The sequence below is a fragment of the Myotis myotis genome, unplaced genomic scaffold (assembly GCF_014108235.1).
Source record: "Myotis myotis isolate mMyoMyo1 unplaced genomic scaffold, mMyoMyo1.p scaffold_m19_p_18, whole genome shotgun sequence".
NCBI lineage: Eukaryota > Metazoa > Chordata > Mammalia > Chiroptera > Vespertilionidae > Myotis > Myotis myotis.
This window is the reverse complement of record NW_023416322.1, coordinates 14,017,964-14,038,515: the sequence shown is the minus strand read 5'-3', so window position 1 is coordinate 14,038,515 and position 20,552 is coordinate 14,017,964. Positions and strand designations below refer to the sequence as shown.

General features: G+C 37.0%; 2 protein-coding genes across 13 annotated transcripts in view; one reads left to right on the top strand and one right to left on the bottom strand.

Moving 5' to 3' along the window:
• DTL (denticleless E3 ubiquitin protein ligase homolog) overlaps positions 1-19,262 on the bottom strand; it is a 67,498-nt gene extending 48,236 nt beyond the window's left edge. For 7 of the 12 annotated variants that reach the window (XR_004973286.1, XR_004973289.1, XR_004973290.1 and 4 more), the window contains exons 1-9: positions 12,816-12,961; positions 11,576-11,674; positions 10,274-10,335; positions 10,071-10,191; positions 7,958-8,023; positions 6,073-6,185; positions 4,909-4,982; positions 2,983-3,086; positions 2,576-2,680 (exon numbers count right to left, since the gene is read on the bottom strand). Coding sequence is in view for 8 of the 12 variants with exons in the window: in XM_036343462.1 (XP_036199355.1) it covers positions 2,576-2,680; positions 2,983-3,086; positions 4,909-4,982; positions 6,073-6,185; positions 7,958-8,023; positions 10,071-10,191; positions 10,274-10,335; positions 11,576-11,666 (736 nt within the window). In the remaining 4 variants the exon portion in view is untranslated. Of the gene's footprint in view, positions 1-2,575; positions 2,681-2,982; positions 3,087-4,908; positions 4,983-6,072; positions 6,186-7,957; positions 8,024-8,530; positions 8,608-8,732; positions 8,765-10,070; positions 10,192-10,273; positions 10,336-11,575; positions 11,675-12,815; positions 12,962-19,195 lie in introns of those variants that run through there. The other 5 variants (XM_036343468.1, XM_036343464.1, XM_036343466.1 and 2 more) reach the window with 5 other exon arrangements.
• A 320-nt stretch (positions 19,263-19,582) lies between these two features.
• The window catches only part of INTS7 (integrator complex subunit 7), a 45,269-nt gene continuing 44,299 nt past the window's right edge, over positions 19,583-20,552 (top strand). The window contains exon 1 of the mRNA XM_036344125.1: positions 19,583-19,794. Coding sequence (XP_036200018.1) covers positions 19,701-19,794 — 94 coding nt within the window. The 5' untranslated portion in view covers positions 19,583-19,700. The remainder of the gene's footprint in view (positions 19,795-20,552) is intronic.

The window sequence follows — 20,552 nt, the reverse complement described above, 5'->3', positions numbered from 1 at the left end:
TATCTTAAGTCTTTTGTCACTTACAGTCATTGTTTCACTCTGATGCTTTTGCAAAATGTGTTTTATCTTCAAAGAGATTCATGAAAGTACTTTGGAATACAAGGTTCTAATATCTTTCAGATCATGCTATTGAATTAGTAAGAATATATAGATTTCTAATGGAGAAATTGATGGCTTCATAAAACTGCTAACAAAAGATCAAGATCAACAAGAACTACATGAGACTAAATGAACTAATGAAGATGATAATATTCATGATTTTTTATTTGAAATATTATTGGTTCTTTAATCTTTGTTTTTCAGATATAAGGACATGTTTTTTCCCTCCTGACCTACCTATGACCCATAGCAATTTGGTAAACTATACCTTTCTAAGCAAAATTGAAAGTTGTCTTTTTCTTCCTACCTGATCCCTACAAAATTTGGAAAATCTTAGTGAGTATTCTTATTTTCATGCAATATAGTTATTTACATACATTCTCTAAGAATCTGTTCTCTTTGTAACAGGACACAATTGGAAACATTGGCTATATTACCAAGGATTTGACTAAAATGTCATATTGGAGAGAGACATGCATACATTCAGATATGACCAGACAGTTTTAAGGAACTAAGACCGACTTTATGGAAGCCAATAAAATCCCCTTGGGGAAAAAAAAAATCAGCCTAATAACCTCCCTAACAAGAAATAAATTCCCACAAAATAAACAGGCTCCTTTATTCAGAATACAACTTTAAAACTGTAACTGTTCATCTTTTTCAGCTCTAAACTATGAATAGAACACTACAGACCAGCGGTTCTCAACCTGTGGGTCGCGACCCCTTTGGGGGTTGAACAACCCTTTCACAGGGGTCGCCTAAGACCACTGGAAAACACATATATAATTACATATTGTTTTTGTGATTAATCACTATGCTTTAATTATGTTCAATTTGTAACAATGAAATTGGGGGTCACCACAACATGAGGAACTGTATTAAAGGATTGTGCATTAATAGGTTGAGAACCACTGCTACAGACCAAATTTCCCACTAAACCTATAAGAATTTATTGCCCTCTGCTGGTGTAAGAAAGGCTAGCATAAAGTACACTATTAATGTTTCAAACCATGCAAAAAATCCTTCTAAAACCTATATTGGGGTCAATTTAATTTTTCTTTGATGATTTGGGCTCTTAAAATGCCTCACTAAAGTACTTCAGAGTCATCCTTATAAATATCACTTAGTATAATAAAATATTGTAAATTAAAAGTATGGGAGAGTAGCCTGGCCAGTGTTGCTAAGTGATTGAGCTTTGAACTATGAACCAAGAGGTCACTGGTTCGATTCCCAACTGGGGCGCATGCCCAGGTTGTGGGCTCAATCCCCAGTAGGGGGTGTGCAGGTAACAGTCGATCATGGATGTTTCTTTCCCATTGATGTTTCTATTTTTCTATCCCTCTCCCTTCCTCTCCCTCTAAAATCAATAGAAATATATTTAAAATAATAATAATTTTTAAAAAAGTATGGGAGAACAAGTATTGAGCCCAAGACCCTTTCTGAAGTTTTGAAAAAAGCAAGCAATTACCATATGTGCCATGCATACACACATCTGTCACTCAATTTTAAAGAAACATAATATCTATATCTGTATCATTCTATTTGTGACAGCCAATTAAGTTATTTTAGGAACACAGTAAAAAAGGTTGCTAAATTGTTAGTAAAGTGGCCTTGGACATATCTGTTTGATCATAGAAGGATAATCTGAACTCAAGGTTTCTTTTCATGCCACAGTATAAATAACAAAATGATAACTAAATTAGAAGTTGTCTAAATTCGAATTCCATTCAGGAAAATAGCAAAATTAGTTACAAAAACTCTTTCCTTTCCAAATATTCTTGTCCTTGTTTAGACCTATTTCAGAGCATTGGAAATACCAACTGTAATGCTGTTACAGATATGAAATCCTAGTAACGGCTTTGGGGGCAGTCTTTGGAAACTTCTGTTAAGAGCCCTGCATAGTGTATACTATTTTGAGATTTATTTATTAGCACATCTTACTTTAGTGGGCACTGGGTAGATATGGGGATTGGTTATAGAATTCAAAGTCTGTAAGAAAAAGCAGGTTACTAATATGTAGCTTGCTTAAGCAATTAATAATGTTCTAGAAATTATGTAACCCAAATAACCCTCTTAGTGTATAATTGAGAAACTGGTTTCTTTTTAAAAATGTTATTTATCAGCTTTAAATATCAGATTTTACTTTTAATTTTCTTGAAGTATAAAACACGTGAGGATAAGGAAAACATAAAAGAAGCAATTGTCCAATATTGAGAAGGCTGGTAAGAATTATTGTGGGGGATTAAAAAACTCAGCCCACTAATTTAATGAACAACCCCCAAACAGAACAAAACCTGAGCAGAACATCCTTCTCTGTCCCACAAGATAATTCATCAGTAGAACTAATCAAAGATTCTAAAATTCTCATATGTCTTAATAATAAATATGGCTTAGAAAAGAACCAACATCAAATTATCATTAACAAAAAAGACTGTATTAGTTTTCTGGGTAAGAACTTGAATGACTAAGATCTTACCAGGAGAAGTCTTTAATCCAGTCATATTAAACATGTAGATGTTGTCATCTGTGCAGTTAGCAAATAAAGTAGAGCCAGTGGAATCCAAAATCAGACTGGAGTAGCCTGGAAAAAGGAAACTCTAGTTAGCATGACTGGTGACAATGAATAGAAATGAGATAAAAATGCTGAGGCCAAATGATCATTTTACAAAAAGAATCACTAAAATTCATTTTCTCCAAAATATATGCAAACCAAAAATATTCTTGTTTTTATTTTTTGAACTTCAAAAAGACAGAACCACATATATTAGAGTTTTCCAAGTCTATGTTGCTGAAAACTAGCATATTTATTTTGAAATTTTAACAAAAACTTACACTCCCCGAAAAGTCCTTCCAAAAAGTCCTACAGTCTATAAAAAGGCTTACCTAATTTTCGAGTGCTGCTACCTGGGTACGGGAAATACTTGGATGCTATAGGTTCTTGTCGATAAGCAGTATAATTCTTACGTAAATCCCATATTTTAATTACCCTAAAAATCAATGTAAAGAGATAAATAATTATTTGATAGTCCTTCTCCAACCCCAACCAGTTTCAACTATATTGAACGTAAAATGACTTTTAATCTAACACCTCTGGCACATGAACCAGGTACAATTAGGTTATCTCATTGGGAAACAGAATGAAATGTCTCATACTGTTTTTTCTAGTATCAGGCTTACAATTCTGGCATAACGGAAACAGATGTGATCTGACCCAGTAATGGGTTACCTTGAGTTTACATCAAGGGAGCGGAAAAGGAAGATGAGGGTAGCTGCTGATAGTCATTGTTTCATTGTTTGCAGAAAAAAACAACAACCATTTCCTAAGCTTTTAACACTCTGCATGTAACCTTTGACAGCATAAGTAACAAACTTTGTCCATAAGGTTATATCTCTATATGTAACTCCTTGAGTAATCTAAACAAATTTTCCTGTGAAATAAAGTATTTTTTCATTTCATCAATTGTGATTATTGTCTTAAACACAAGCTTGTAGCAGGGCAGAATCCTTGGAAACAAACAGAGCAAGCTCTCACATCCATTCACAAGCACAACTGATAACCTTTAGATAATGCTTCATTTGTGCCTCAGGAGACTTTGGTCCACAAAATAAAAAGTTTTAGTGTCCAGAGGACAACAAACACAATGGAAATCCTAAAAGTCATGATCTTCTTAAATTGTTTTTCAAAAAATATATTTTCATTGATTTCAGAGAGGAAGGGAGCAGGAGAGAGAAATAGAAACATAAATGATGAAAGAGAATTATTGATCGGCTGCCTCCTGCATGCCTGCTACTGGGGATCAAGCCTGAAACCCCGGCATGCGCCCTGACCAGGAATCGAACCATGACCTCCTGGTTCATAGGTTGACACTCAACCACTGAGCCACACCGGCCAGGCTAAATTGTTTTTTGAAGGATGTCTTGAGAGATATAATGAGTAAATAAGGGGACAAAGACAGGGGCTTACAAAAGAAAGAGTCCCGCCCTGACTGGTTTGGCTCAATGGATAGAGCGTCAGCCTTCGGACTGAAGGGTCCCAGGTTTGATTCCAATCAAGGGCATGTACCTTGGTTGCGGGCACATCCCCAGTAGGGGGTGTGCAGGAGGCAGCTGATCGATGTTTCTCTCTCATCAATGTTTCTCACTCTCTATTTCTCTCCCTTCCTCTCTGTAAGAAATCAATAAAATATATTAAAAAATAATAATAAGTATTAGACACTATGCTACATGCTTTAAAAAAAAAAGAATGAAAGAGTCCCTATACTCAAATAAGTTATATTTGAACAAAGCAACCAATCAAGAAGTACCACAAAATTATCTGAAGCTAAAAATTCAGACTAATCATGGATGGCAGGTATGTGAATTGAAAGTCATCAGGACTTACTATTATTCTAGTTAGAGCACTCCCAGAAATGCCCCAAATCAGGTCTTTTCTTTTAGGTTATTACTAAACCATGAGAAGATAAAATCTAAGATACTAGCAATTTTACTTCTTAAATAAGAATTACTGACTAAATTATACTGCATAAACAAGCTACCTATCCAGCTTCTCTATAATAGGAGCAGCCAATATTGCTCATATGTGCTAGAAAATGTGCTAAGTGTGACACATGTATTATCTCACTTAATTATTTGAGCAAGAGTCCTAACTAGATATTTTCAGTGTGATCTGCAGGTCCTCTTCTCAGCTGGGTATTCACTATGTTGGAAAGTTAAAAGTGCACATATTCAATTATAATGGGACTAGGTGACTTCCCCATCACAGTTCATGAAAGAGACCTTATCAAAAGAACCAAGAAATAAAGCTCTTACCCATCCACAGCTCCTGCTGAGACTAACGTATTCTCATCTTGAAAGAGGACCACAGTAACACTCTGCTGGGAATCCTAATACACAAAGAAGAAAAAAAAGGAGTAAATCCTATTTTGGACAGCACAATCTTCACCATCAAGAGACCTGGTACTAAAATGGCTTTTTTTTCTCCCAAACTCTGAGGTAGACTAAATCTTCTTGCTGACCAAGAAGTAATTTTAGCTAGGAATCACTTTGACTTACACTTAAGAAACATATTGGTTATTAAAAGATTTAACTTGTTTAAGCCTACTGACTCTACTTAGAATCAGACCTACTAATAAGCTGTGTATCCTTAGGAAATTCACTTAACTTTCCCATGCCTGTTTCATCTATGAAATATCACCGTCTATCTAGATTTTTACCTAGACTATCATATAAAAGTATCTAAAGAACTACCAATCAAAGATGGGTTATTACATGCTCTGAAAAATTTAAAGGTGCTCAACGGAGTTTTTTACCTAATTGCTGTTTACAGGTTTTCTTGGCTCAGAATCTGATTAAATGTCTGAAATATATTACTCATTTTAACTTCATCTAACCTCCAAAGACCTCATGCTAACCCTGCCAGTTCCCATTCTTGCTTGTGTCCTGTTCATGGTATGCAATTTTAAGTTCTGTTTTAACAACCATACCTCCCCCCAAAATATTAAGTTGGATCCTACAGACCAGGAGTACTAGAAAAGTAAACACATTAAGAGCAATGGTGAGAAAAAAGATGTATTCTGGGCATTGTCTGAGCTTTGACTATCAGATACTAGAAAGGTACTATATGAAAACAACAGGGATTCCTTCCCAACAGAAACTATCATAGTACTTAATATACTTCTTCAAACTACTGCCCCTTTCCTAGTGAATCACATTATGCTGTAGGTAAGTGTGTGCATGGAAACCCTAAAGATGAGGCTTAGGAAGCTGAATTTTTAATATGCTTCCCAGGTTCCTCTGTTGCAAACTAGGTTTTGAAAACCATCAATTAGCATTAACAAAAAACCCACTGATATCAAGAGGAAATGAAGATTCTCACTCAATCTATAGCTATTTTTATGCCCAACAAATTCCTTAACATGAGATTCTATCCCACTGTTAAGATCTGCACACGTGTATATAGCTATAAAACCTTACCACAGAAGGAGCAAGTCCTTTTGAATTCTGTTTCTTCTTAGGTTTTGAAGGGGTTTGCTTGTCTAAGGTATTGTGAGCACCACTGATTTGATTCACTTGCCTATAAAATCCATCTGAAAGATATTCAGAGGAAATTTATTTAGTTTTCAGAACTTATTCTTATGCTGAATGTAACGTCCTATATAATAAAAGCATAATATGCTAAGTGTCCAACAGATAGATTGACTGAATCACTCAACCAGTTGCTATGACCCACACTGACCACCAGGGAGCAGATGCTCCAACCAGTAGGTTAGCTTGCTGCTGGGGTCCAGCCAATCGGGACTGTGAGAGGGCCAGACATGCCCTGGAGCCCTCCCACAGTCCTTCCCCGCCTAGCTGGCCCCCATCGTCCCTGATTGGGACTGGGCAAGATGGCGCTGATCAGGCCAATCAGGCCGACCAGGCCAAGGGACCCCACCCGTGCACAAATTTGTGCACCGGGCCTCTAGTGTATATATAAGATTTCAAGATTAATTACATTCTTTATTAGATTATTGAAATTCAAAGCCAGCAGTGCTACCACATTACATCTTTTGTGTTGAGATTATAATGGATAAAAAGGAATAAGCACACAGATGTTTATAGCAGCTTTATTCATAATTGCCAGAATTTGGAAACAACCAAGATGTGCTTCAGTATTTGAATGTATGAATAAACTGTGGTACATCCAGACAATGACATATTATCCAGTGCTACAAAGTGAGCTTCCACGCCATAAAAAGACACAGAAGAACCTTAAATGCATATTACTAATTAAGAAAAGCCAATGGGAAAAGGCTACATACTGTAATTATGACATTCTGGGAAAGGCAAAACCATCAAAGAAAAAAAAGCAAAGCCATGAAGACAATAAAAAAATCAGTGGTTGCCAGGATTGGGGGAAGGGTAGGATTAATAGGTGGAGTAGAGAGTATTTTTTGAGCAGTGAACTATCCTGTATGATACTATAATAGTAGATACATGTCATTTTATACTTGTCAAAACCAATAGAATATACAATACTAAGAGTGAACCCTAATGTAAAGTACAGATAGACCTAGGGTGATAGTGATGTATCCATGTAGGTTCATCAGTTGTAATAAATTTTTAACTCTCGTGTGGATGTTGATAGTGGAAGAGGCTGTGTGAGATGGGGTATATCAGTACACAGAGAATGCTCTATACTTTCTGCTCAATTTTGCTATATAACTAAAACTGCTCTATAAAATAGTCTGTTAAAAATAATTTTTAAAAAAATGTATTTTATTGATTTTTTACAGAGAGGAAGGGAGAAGGATAGAGAGTTAGAAACATCGATAAGAGAGAAACATCGATCAGCTGCCTCCCACACACCCCCTACTGGGGATGTATGTGCAACCAAGGTACATGCCCTTGACCAGAATCAAACCTGGGACCCTTCAGTCTGCAGGCCAACGCTCTATCCACTGAGCCAAACCGGTTAGGGCTAAAAATAACTTTTTTTTTTTAAAAGGGAAGATGATCATTAGTTTCTGCTTAATGGCATCAATGGGCAAGGTGAGCATAATTACATTTAATCTAACCTAATTCTTTAAAGCCAAAAAAATTATAAAAGATCATTTACCAATGAGCAATGAATTAATAATTTCAATTCCATCAATCATTTAGATAAATAATATAGTTCAGAAGACAATATGATTTAAATACAGAGGGTAATACTTGCAACAATCGCTAAGATCATGAGCATTAGAACAGTAAGCAGAAATAAAGGATTATGAACTTGTGCCCCCTAGTGGTTATCAGATGAATTCAATAAACCTTTCATTCAAAACAATGAAGTATGGGACAGGCCACATTTATCAAAATTAAAATGGAACTAGACTACCTTTTTTGTTACACCTGGTGTCCCAAACCATAATGTTGCCATCTCTTCCACCTGTACAGAAGACAGCTGTGGGGAAATAGTTTATCAAGAAATTAAAAAACTGGTCAATGACATGTACATTACAACTTAAGTTTCCTAGAGTATCTATTATATGCTAGCTTCTATAATTGGTGCTAGAGATTAAAAATTAAAAATATATGGTTCAACAACAAGTAAGAGAAAACAAAGTTGTGAAGGTAAAGAATTACAAAAAACTCAAAGCACATGTCAAATATTAAACAAAAACTCAACAGAATAATCCCTGTGTAAATTTTCTTAAAACCACATAAAACACTATATATATGGTAAAGTTATAGTAAGAATGATAAACAAGCAATAACCAAATATATTGAGTGCTTACTAAGTGCTATACACTGCCCTAAGTGCTTTATATAAATTATCTCAATCCTTGTTATTAATCCTATTAGTAGGTATTATTATTCCCATTTTACTGGGAAAATGAGAAAACTAAGGCACAGAGAGAACGAGTAATTTGTAAAGGTATTCTTGACAGTAGGAATCCAGAGCCCATACTCCAAACCTCCAAGTTGTACTGTCTCAGTAGAAAACCATGGAACAGATCCAAACAAAATTTGTGAAAGGGGTTGCCTCTAGAGGTGGAAGGGGGCAATGGGATTGGAGAAGAAAACATAGAACTTCAATTTATCTGCAATGTATTATTCTTTAAAATTAAGCCAAAACAACTCTGCTTCTGTATGGAAGAGTGTACACTTACCAAACCAATCCACTTGCATTAGCTTTTAAACTCTGGAAAAAAAATATAAAAAATGACCTGAGGGCTCTATCGAGACTGAACAAAAACATGCAATTTTTGGAGGAGAGTCAATAACTGAAGCAAGTGATTGGCTTGGGCTAAGTTACTGGTCTTTTGTGGTTTTACCTTGAGGGCAGCCAGTGGGCAAGCAACTAAAATGCCAATAGAAAAACCTGCCATCTTCCAAGCCAGAGAAACTGGAAAAGGAGACGTTGGGCAACAAGAGCTGCCAGAGAGAAGGGGAAACCCTAGGGAAAGCCAGAGCAAGGGAAGGCCTGATTCTGTGTTTAACTCAGGATAAGTTTCTGGCTGACCCCTGAACCATCTATGAAGGGGAAAACTTAAAGCAGCCTGCAACTAAGACTTAAATTAACGAACAGAATTGAGATAGAACCCACCGCCCTGTTGCAGGTTTGAGTCTGTAACTTGAGTCTTAATTAATTGCCCATTAGAACAAAAACATCAACTCTTCCCTAAGCAATATAACAGAACCCAGAGTCCAACATACCATCCACAATGCCCAGGATATAACTAAATTATTTGACATATAAAGAGTTTGGAAAAATGAGTCATCCTCAAGGGAAAAGAAATCAACAGAGGCCAACCTTGAAATAACTCACATGTTGCTTTATCAGATAAGATTGTAAAGCAAATATAACTATGTCAAATGAGGTAAAGTAGACATTTACATTGAAAAGATGAAAAATCTCAGCAGAGAGAGCTTATAAAAAAGGAAAATTTAGAATAGAAAACAATTTCTGAAATGACAAAATTCACTGGATAACTTTAAGAGCATAATGATGAGAACAGAGGAAAAGTCAGTGAACTTGAAGATACAGCAACAGAAATCATTCAACTTGAGGTAAAAAAAATAAGATTAAACATTACACCAAGTGAAAGAAGCCAGTCACAAAAGACCACATATTATATAGTTCCTATTTATATGAATATGCAGAATAGGCAAATCAGTGGCCAGTACAGGGTTTAGACTTTAAAGGACACCCAGAATTGAATAGAGGTATAGTAGCTATTAACATATCTTTACCTTATTGGCAAGGTTATAGAAAAAAATTACCTGACAATGTTTGATTTTCAGGGACAAGCTGGAGATAATGTCCATAAGAATAAGGCTAAAACCCAACTTAATTTCATTTAAGTTTTCAGTCATATTAGAATCTCAATCATCTACATACATAAAATAGCAACTTTGATAGCAGAAAATGAGGAAACAATTATAATTTCTTATTACCCCATTGTAAAGAAGGCTGAGGAGATGAAAGAAGACAGGTACAAACCTACCTTTCTCAAACTTAGAAAAGGCAACTGACTTGAGGCTGCACTGATGACCTTTGCAAGTTCCAAGCAGCTCACCAGCTTTTACATCCCAAAATTTGGCCGATTGATCACCTGCTGCTGTAACCTTTAAAAAATATTATCACAATTGAATAAAGCAACCCCTAACCATTATCTACTCAGACCCAAATAAAATGAAAGCCACTTACAAGTTTAAATTCACCTGGGACCCAGGCGAGGTCAAAGACAGCATTCCAGTGAGCCATCCATTCTAAATTAAGAAAATGATGAATGTGAAATGTCTAGACTATGTTCTGGGGTAGTCATATCAATAGCAGTTTAAATACTTTGAAACTGTAGTGAAAAAGTCAATGGTCAGCACCCTAAGGTCCATTGGCCAAAGAGCATTACAATGGAGAAGGAAGATTTAAAGAGTGATAAAATACAAAACATCCCCACCATTACTACATAGAACTAACATTTGATATCAAATTCCTTTCCATGAGGTGACTAGTAATATATTCTCTAAAATGAAATCTTTCTGAAACATTTTCCAGTTCAAAAATCTTCATCCTGCTCTCTGAAGTCTAAAGTACTTTAGTTTGACACCTCAAGGTTTTGTAGGCTTTGTCCTTTATCACAAGATTTATCTTTCACTGTTCTCTACATACCACATTCAAATGAAACCGAATTACACCCTATTTCCTTATTATATCCTATTCTTTCATATTTCTAGGGCTTTGCTAATGCTTTTCCCTCCACCAGGAGTATCCTAGTCTATCGCCATTGGTCTAAATACCAGTCCAACTCAAATATCCTATCCTTCAAAAAAATTTTCCTCCCCTTCTTTATCACATGAGGACTTGCTCTTTGACTTCTATAGCATTTTCTTTGTAAGTCTATATCATTTACAGTCTTTGTTTTATTTTAGTTATTTCAACAGTTGACTTATTAGTTCCAAATTATCAGCTTTTTAAGGTCAATAGAACTTTGTCTTATATATGAAAGATGCTTGGTCAATATAAGTATTTTAAAACAATGTTTCTCCCAATGATATTAAGTGTAAAAGATTGAACCTTTTTAAAAGAACTGATTTTAATCCTAAAATGTATTTTTCTTAATTTTCAGTAAAGTCATGCCATAATTAAAATCTATTGAAAGAAATAGCCTGGTCCTTAAACAGACTTTATCAGAAATGAATATAATTGGGAATGTAGTCAAATAATAATTTACTTGAGGCTATATGAATTTAAAACGGTAAAACAAAAACCTTAGACCTAGACCAGCCGTGGGCAAACTACGGCCTGTGGGCCAGATCCGGCCCGTTTGAAATGAATAAAACTAAAAAAAAAAAAAAGACCGTACCCTTTTATGTAATGATGTTCACTTTGAATTTATATTAGTTCACACAAACACTCCAACCATGCTTTTGTTCCGACCCTCCGGTCCAGTTTAAGAACCCATTGTGGCCCTCGAGTCAAAAAGTTTGCCCACCCCTGACCTAGACTTACCTTTAACACACTTCTTTCTATATGTTTGTGATTCTGTGTTATATAATCTAACGAAGCCTTCTTCATTGGCAACTGCTAGTATATGCTTCATATTTGGAGCTAAATAAAAAATAAAGAATAGAACGTATGAAGAGTAACATAATTTTAGAGCTTATTATAAAGTTATATACATATGTATAAATATATAAGTATATATAACCTATATATAACATAGATTAATTGAAAGCTACTGGGTAAACACAAAGAATCTGTTAGAAAAGAGGGAAGATGATTCTACCCAAATGGCATCTGATATGGTCCAGAGGTAATTTGAATTAAAAATTACTTAAAATTTGCCATATTTTCTAATTCAGTAAATGACTTAAAACCACCAAAGTTATCTTCAGATAACCTCTCATTTAAGAGAGAGATGAATAAAGAATGGTACTCAAACAAAACAAGAGTGGTACTGGCCAACGGCTAATAAAGGTATATGATGTAGGCCACAAGCAGGCTGAGTCTATTAGTTTAAAATCCCCTTTTCACAACCTTTTACTTTTCCTGTTTTAGAATATTAACAGTGGTAAAAAGTATTTCTATTTCTGTTCTTTTGTTCCCCAAGGCATTCCAGAAAGATAGATTCAATCAGATCAAAACAGTTTTCATGATGGCTGAACCTTTGCAACCTTTTCCCCTACATTAGTTTTTTAAAAAGTGCTATAAGGTCCTATGCTTTAGAGCAGTGGTTCTCAACCTTCCTAATGCCACGACCCTTTAGTACAGTTCCTCATGTTGTGGTGACCCCCCAACCATAAAATTATTTTCGTTGCTACTTCATAACTGTAATTTTGCTACTGTTATGAATCATAATGTAAATATCTGATATGCAGGATGTATTTTCATTGTTACAAACTGAACATAATTAAAGCATAGTTATTAATCACAAAAACAATATGTAATTTATATGTGTTTTCCGATGGTCTTAGGCAACCCCTGTGAAAGGGTCGTTAGACCCCCAAAGGGGTCGCGACCCACAGGTTGGCGACCCGCAGGTTGAGAACAGCTACTTTAGAGGATATATATAATTATGCACAGAGATTAAGAAAAGTCTATTTCATGAATCAGGAAGAACAGTCTTAGAAAAACTCTATCACCTATCTTACTTTTTTTTGAAAGGGAGGTATCTCTGTATATTTTTCCTCTAAGTGTGAAACAGATTATTTTTTTTTTACCAAGCCTAGCTAGACAGTAATTTTCTTACCAGAAGAGAAAGTGCATCCAAAAGGAGGAACTGGGACTCCTGTTTCTCCATAAGAAGTGTGCTCATCATTAGAGTTGCACTGATAACCAGTTAGAAGGGACTGTAGAGGGTATTGTGAAGACCATCCTAAAATAAGATACAATTCCTTATAGAAATCCAATATATCGTCACATCTTAGTACTTTTAACAAATACAGAAATAATTCTTTGTTTTAAAAAACCTTAGCTGGCTCAGTGGCTAGAACGTCAGCCCATGGACTGAAGGGTCCCGGATTTGATTCCAAGCAAGGGCACCTGCCTTGGTTGCAGGTTCCCCGGCCCTGGTCGGGGTACGTGCAGGAGGCAACCAATCGATGTCTCTCTCACATCAATGTTTCTCTCTATCTCTGTCTGTCTCTCTCTCTAAAAATCAATGGAAAAATATCCTCAGGTGAGGATCAACCAAAAATAAATAATTAAAAATAAATAAATTAATTAAAAAGCTTTATATATCTAATATAGACCCAGTCACTATCTATAATCCTCTATAACACAGTTTTGGGTATTTTCCTAAGAAAGAATGAATGAGCACTCCCAAATTCTGGTAAGGTATAGTCTTTGGGCTTTTCATCTAAATAGAGACTCTTGCTAGTACATTTAAGATTGCAAAAAAACAAAAAAAAACAAATGGCCTTTACACATTAAAAAAGATCTTCTCCAACCCTTTGGGGACTGTTTTTAGAGGTTCTAATGCAACATTACTGCAAACTCATAAGTTACTAGCAGCATCATACATAATCCAATGGTCATAGAATTAAAGGAAATAATTTATGTCAAATATGCCTACTGTAGCGACTAACATATTCACAAGTTGATTATTAATTTCACTCCCTTTTTCCTTTCCAGTGCTGAAATTCAAGTCATAGTATCTTGAAGTATATTAAAGTAATTTTAAAGTAAAGCATTATGTACCTACCCCTAGCGTACAAGCAGTTAGTCCTGGCATAGTAGGAGGGTCAGGGAAGTCTTTAGAGGAGGTGAAATCAAACACAAATCTTGAAAGATGAATATGTTTTCATTGAATATACAAGACAGGGGAAGAATTTCAGGGTGGAGGAAGAGTTTACTCTGCTTGGGTCAGAAACCTAATTTGCACTATAGTCTAAAACGTAAAACATCTTCAAAGATCTACCATTTTTATATGTGGGTCAAAACATTTTAAATATATATAAAAGGAACATTGATTCAATAAATAGTTATTAAAATCAGACTTTATTAAATATAGGAGGAAACAATGAAATTATACTTTATATTGAGAGCTGTCTAAATAATTAACAAACTCTCACATTTTAAGGTACTTTCGATTCTCACTTTTCATTAAAAAACAAAACTGGAGAAGACAGCTAAGCCTGACATAACCTCATGTTCATAGAGATAACCTAAGGGAACCAGAACAAAGGAGGCAAATAAATTCAATCCAGATTTAGTAATTATTCCTGAGGATTTTATCTCAAGGTCAGATATCATTATAAATTAGCCATTAAAGGATTAGAAAACTGTGGTACATCTACACGATGGGATACTATGCTGCTGTAAAAAAGAAGGAACTCTTACCATTTGCGATGGCATGGATGGAACTGGAGAGCATTATGCTAAGTGAAATAAGCCAGTCAATGAAGGAAAAATACCACATGATCTCACTCATTCATGGATAATAAAGACCATTATAAACTTTTGAATAATAATAGATACAGAGGCAGAGCTGCCTCAAACAGATTGTCAAACTGCAGCGGGAAGGCCGGGGAGGGTTGGGGGGCAGGAGGGAGGGGGGTAAGAGATCAACCAAAGGACTTGTATGCATGCATATAAGCCTAACCAATGGACATAAGACACTGGGGGGTAGGGGAGGCCAGGGGATTGTCAAGGGCAGGGGGAAAAAAAGGGACACATATGTAATACCCTTTGTAATACTTTAAGCAATAAAAATAAATAAATAAATAAATAAATTAGCCATTAAAGACCACCAAAAGAATACAGTAATTAGTTATGTTGTAGAGCTAAAAAAATATCCACCCACAGAAAGAATTTAAAAACAAAAGTTTCTGTTCTAAAGTTATATAAATGTCCCTAGCTGGTTTGGCTCACTGGATAGAGCATCAATCAGCCTGTGGATGGAAAGGTCCCCAGTTTGATTCTGATCAAGGGCACATGCCCGGGATGTGGGCTCAATCCCCAGTAGAGGGCGTGCAGGAGGCAGCTGATCAATGATTCTCATCATTGATGTCTCTCTCCCCCTCTCCCTTCCTCTCTGAAATCAACAAAAATATATACTATACAACAGTAAAAAAGAATCTCTTACCCTTTGAGACAGCATGGAGGGATCTGGAGAGTATCATGCTAAGTGAAATAAGTCAGTCAGAGAAAGACAAGTATCACATGATCGCAATCATGTGGAATCTAAGTAACAAAATAAACTGATGAACGGAGTGGATTGGAGACATGGAAGCATGGAACAGAGTGCGGAATCTCAGAGGGAAGGCAGGGGAGGGAGAGTGGGTGAGAGGTAATCAACCAAGGACCTTATATGCATATATGCATAACCCGTGGACACAGACAAAAGGTCCTGAAGGCCTGGGGTGGGAGGGGTGGACTGGAGGGGGTGAAAGGGGGGGGGGGGAGAACATACATAATACTTTCCACAATAAAGAATTATTATTTTTTAAATCAATAAAAATATATATTTTAAAAAGTTATAGAAATGCACACTTGTGGTTTAGGATTTTTCAAAAAAATTTAATGACTTCACACTAATTCAAAAGAACTGAATCTTAAATAATTTAGGTGGAATTGAAGATAATATGTATGCTATGGAGATCTAATTCTTTACAATTAAACATTGACTCCTGTCAACTTTGCCTCATAACCTACAGACTAATATCCAAATATTAATAAATGGCCTAACACGACTTAGTAACTAGTCCCCTCCATTTTTGGACCAGACCCTTAAACTACTTTTAGATTAGTGTGTTATGCTGTTCCCAGCATGAACTTGTAATGCTTTCCCCCACAACACTCATTTGAAAAGCCTATTACTTACCCAATGTACAATTTAAAATTACATGCAGATTTTTCAAAGAGTATCTGAGAACATGAGAGTTTTCAGAGAATCAATTTCCTGATACTCAAATTCCATGTATAAACATTTCTAAAAGTGATCATCTGAAAAGGTTGAGGCTTTTTTCTCCTCTCCCTTTATCACTGTCTTCCACTTTCAAAAGAAAGGTATTTCCATGCCCCAATTTTACACCTTGCGGTACCCCAAGATGTAAAAACTTTTGGAGCCCCAAATGAGAGACAACCAGATACTCCCTTTAGTGAAGGCATAATGAACACACAAATCCATTGCTTGAAAAAATACACTTCCAATAAAATTTTAACTTTTTGCTTAGTAATTCCTTATCAAAATTAAAAATATATATTGTAAAAAAATATGTATATATATTGTTTTGATTAACTGCAAACTAATAATTGCAATGGTAAGTCAATCCAGATGAACTTTTAACACACAGAGCCTTACAATCACAGATAATATTAATTCAAATGTATTTTTTTTACAAAAAAAGGGTGATCAATCCAATTTTCAAGCTTAAAATAAGTCAATATTTATAATATGGCCAGAAATTAAATTCTTTATATTTATTTAAACATACGATAAAAACTTTTAGGTACCAATTTTTAAAATACACAGAAGAGTAATCAGATTTCTATTTTAGAAATATCATTGGCAACAATGTGGAGAATAAACTAGAGAGAGGCCACTTGGGAGACCTGTTATAGTCCAGACCAGAAGGTATCAAGGCCCAAACTAAGGAAACGGAATGGTAAACATAGAACAGATCCAAGATATGGTGAAGATGCAAAATCAGCGGGGAAAGAAAGGTTAGAGTCAAGATACTTATTATAAGGAAACTTTCTGGATGTGTAACTTGAGGAAAAAGGAGAAATTCTGATTAGCTCAGGTTTCTGGCTGGGCAGACTAGTTTAAAATAATGGAACCACTGCCAAAATAGGTAATATAGCAGGTTTAGGGGAAAAGTCAGTTCAGTTTAGGTATTTGAGTTTGAGATGCCTATGGCACTGACCATCTGGATAAAGATACTCATACAACTTTTATGACTGGATGTAACAGTCTTGGGAAAGGAAGGTTGCAGGTGGCAGTGGAAGAAGCCCTGGTGAAGACTCTGATCATCAATGGGAATGGATAGGAGGAGAAAGGGGGCCTAGATGGAACACTGACAGGAAGGGGAAAAGAGAAAATGGTCCTATCATGTTCAGTGCATAATATATAAGGATGAATGAATTTCAAAGCCTAACACATAACAATGAATGAGAATTTATGAGACAGAAAGGAAGATGTAGAGGATAAATTGGAGAATTAGGAGAAAATGTGTTACAAAATCAAGGCTAGAGTTTGCCTCGGGTCACACAGATAAGAGTAGAACTGGATTTAAAACTCAGGCATTAAAAAACAACAAAGAACGCAGGCATTTTATCTCCAAAGCCAAAGCTCTTAACCACTGACAGATAGAGAAGTTACTCACGCAAGGTCCCTGGATAGACAAAAAGAGGGGGTATTTAAAGTATGATTTAAAATATTATGCAAGAGGGAAGTAGGTCAGGATGATATAAAGTTTTAGGTTGGTGGCAGAAAGTTGAGGGACTACCCAGTCTCCTTCTCAATATCCTTTTCCTAAAAGACCAGCAATTTTCAACCTTTTTCATCTCATGGCACACATAAACTAATTACTAAAATTCCGCAGCACACCAAAATACATATTTTTTTGCCAATCCGACAAAAAATAAAAAGGTGTAATTTTGATTCGTTCACACCGGACGGCTACTGTTGTGTTGGCTGTTGTCATTTTCTTACTTGACAATCTAAGGGAAAAGAGGTCAGTGCCCTGACTAAATAGTCAGGTATCGCATGTTTTAAGTTTTATTTTTTTGCAGCACACCGGTTGAAAATCGTTATCCTAGACCTATGCCTTAAATGTAAAAAGTTCCCTTCTCAGATTCTTTTCTTTTTGTTTTCCACATGATTTTTCCCCCACGTGGTTTTAAAGAGAAAGAAGACTCATCCTTCTTTAAAGGAATGAAATTTCATTTCTATCCAAGCTTACTCTAGATAGTAACATCCTTGTCAGAAAGTTTCTGAAGCACACCAAAATATGTATTTTTTTGCCAATCTGACAAAAAATAAAAAGGTATAATTTTGATTCGTTCACACCGGACGGCTATTGTTGTGTTGGCTGTTGTCATTTCCTTATTTGACAATCTAAGGGAAAAGAGGTCAGTGCCCCGACTAAATAGTCAGGTATTGCATGTTCTAATTTTTATTTTATTTTATTTTTTTGCAGCACACCGGTTGAAAATCATTGTCCTAGACCTATGCCTTAAATATAAAAAGCTCCCCTCTCAAATTCTTTTCTTTTTCCCCCCCGCACGTGGTTTTAAAGAGAAAGAAGACCTATCCTGCATTTCTATCCAAGCTGAGTCCCAGCAGTAACGTCCTTATCAGAAAGTTTCAGGTCGATGGCACTCAAACCCGGGCTCAAAATTCTTACTGCCAAGGTTTTAACTTAAGGAACCTCAAGAACTCTAGAGAATAAGTGAGACTTCTGCATACCAATAGGGAAATATTCCCAAGTTACACCGTTAGAGTGAAAAACAAAACAAAACACTTTGATATCACCTCTGTAAATACCAATACATACTACCCCTGGCATTGAAAAAACATGTTGGAAAAATATAGTTCAATCTATTTAATAGTGGTATTCTCTGGGGTCTGTGGTTATGGGCACTTTTCACTCTATAATTTCAAATGTTTATGCATATGAAGTAATCAGGGAGAAAAAAAACCTTCTTGGCCATGCTAGAAGCAGATGTTCTGTCTTCTCCGCTCGACGGAGTTCCTGAACAGCGGGTCAGATTCGCTGAAGTGCTATAATAATAAATATTAGGGCTCACTAGGATTCCACAACAAATTAATCAATGCATACGAGCCTCCTCGATCTCACACAGCTGACGAGAAACACACAGACACGCTCACACGCACGCACATGCACGCGTTTTCCACTAAAAGTGTACTATAGGCACAAGCCGTAAAGGAGGCCATTTAAGTTAACTTCGCTCCCTCCGCCCGCCTACATTTTAGTTTTAAAAATGGAGACTCCGATTAAAAGTGTCCCGAGGACATGAAAGCGCAGCTCTCTTCAGTCGTCCGGCCGAAGGAGAACTCGGGGCTGGAGCTGGGAAACAACTGGATTCGGCCTTGGTCCGAGGTGTGGTTTCGGGGGAGGCGAATCCCGCCAGCAACAGGCAGCGGTTGGGGCCGTTACTCACCATGTCTCGGGACGCCAAACTGGGGCTGTCGGAGCACCGAATTGAAGAGCATCTGGGCCGGGGGGGAAGGCACAACGGAGAGGAAAGTCGTCGAGATGCCACCGGTTCAGCAGAAGTCGCAACTTGGGTCCTTGAGAAGAGGACTAGTTATAGCCTCCAACTCCCGCCACTGTAAGCCCCGGCCACCAAACTCCCCGCCAAACTGACGTCACGCCCTCTGATTGGCTCTCACCGCGGCGTCCGGGCGCCGTCGACTCACTTCCCTCTACGAATCCCCGCCTCCTTTTCTCCCAGCCGCGGGAACCTGGGGTTCTGGAGCTCCCAGGGCGCCTGCGCGGGGCGGTGCTGAGGTGCTGGCGAACGGCGTGGTGACCAGGGCGCATGCGTACCACAATTTGACAGAGCGCGGAGGAAAAATCCGCGAGAAGGTGGTGGAAGAAGATGGCGGTGATGGGGCCGAGTTTGCAATATTTCTGAATAGGATAGTCCAGTAACTATTGGGGCCATGGCGTCAAACTCAACTAAGTCTTTCTTGGCAGATGCCGGCTATGGTGAACAGGAGCTGGATGCTAACTCTGCCCTTATGGAATTAGACAAAGGTATTCAAAAGAGCGGGCTGAGCGGGTGTGATGGATGTGGGGGAAGTGGCGCCACCAGGCGGTGGTAGCCTCGGGCATGCGCGTTGCTTCCCTAGGCGGGGGGCGGGCGCCTGTGCTTTTGGTGAATTGCAGGGAAATTGCCGCGTTGCTGGATTGGCCTTGCACAAATCGAGCTCGTAGCGAGCTCTGGTGATGGGCCCGTTTTTGACCACTTGGGGGCACAAGTACCCCGATTTTCCAAGCAGGTTTTTTTTTTTTTAATTGAAAAATTATTTTTCAGAACGTTCAATTGAGAACAGGTTTTCACCAAAAGATGATTAATAATCGTGCACCGACTTTATAGCGATTTTTTTTGTTCTGTAGCTGTTACTTGCAGGTTACTGGACAGGTTAAATACAGCTGAGACCATCCGAAAACCATCCCCTGCTCCTTCTCTGCAGACAATTCCTAGAGTCTTATTTCCTTACGAGGACGGGGAGTGGGCATTTGGTGTAGTAGAACGAACTTTGAAGTTAGATTGAGTTGAATTCCAATTGCACTGATTTATTATCATGGACAAGTCACCTAACCACCGAACCTCGGTTTTTTTGTCTGCAAAGTGGGTACAGAACCATTGAGCTGACAAGATTGTTGTAAATATTAAGTGATATAAAATAGAATTTATGGAACAAAAATATACTAAGTGATATAATGTCAGGCAAAAGAAGCCTTTATTAAGTGCTAAAAAGAGATGTCTTCTTCTTAGGTATGAATATGGA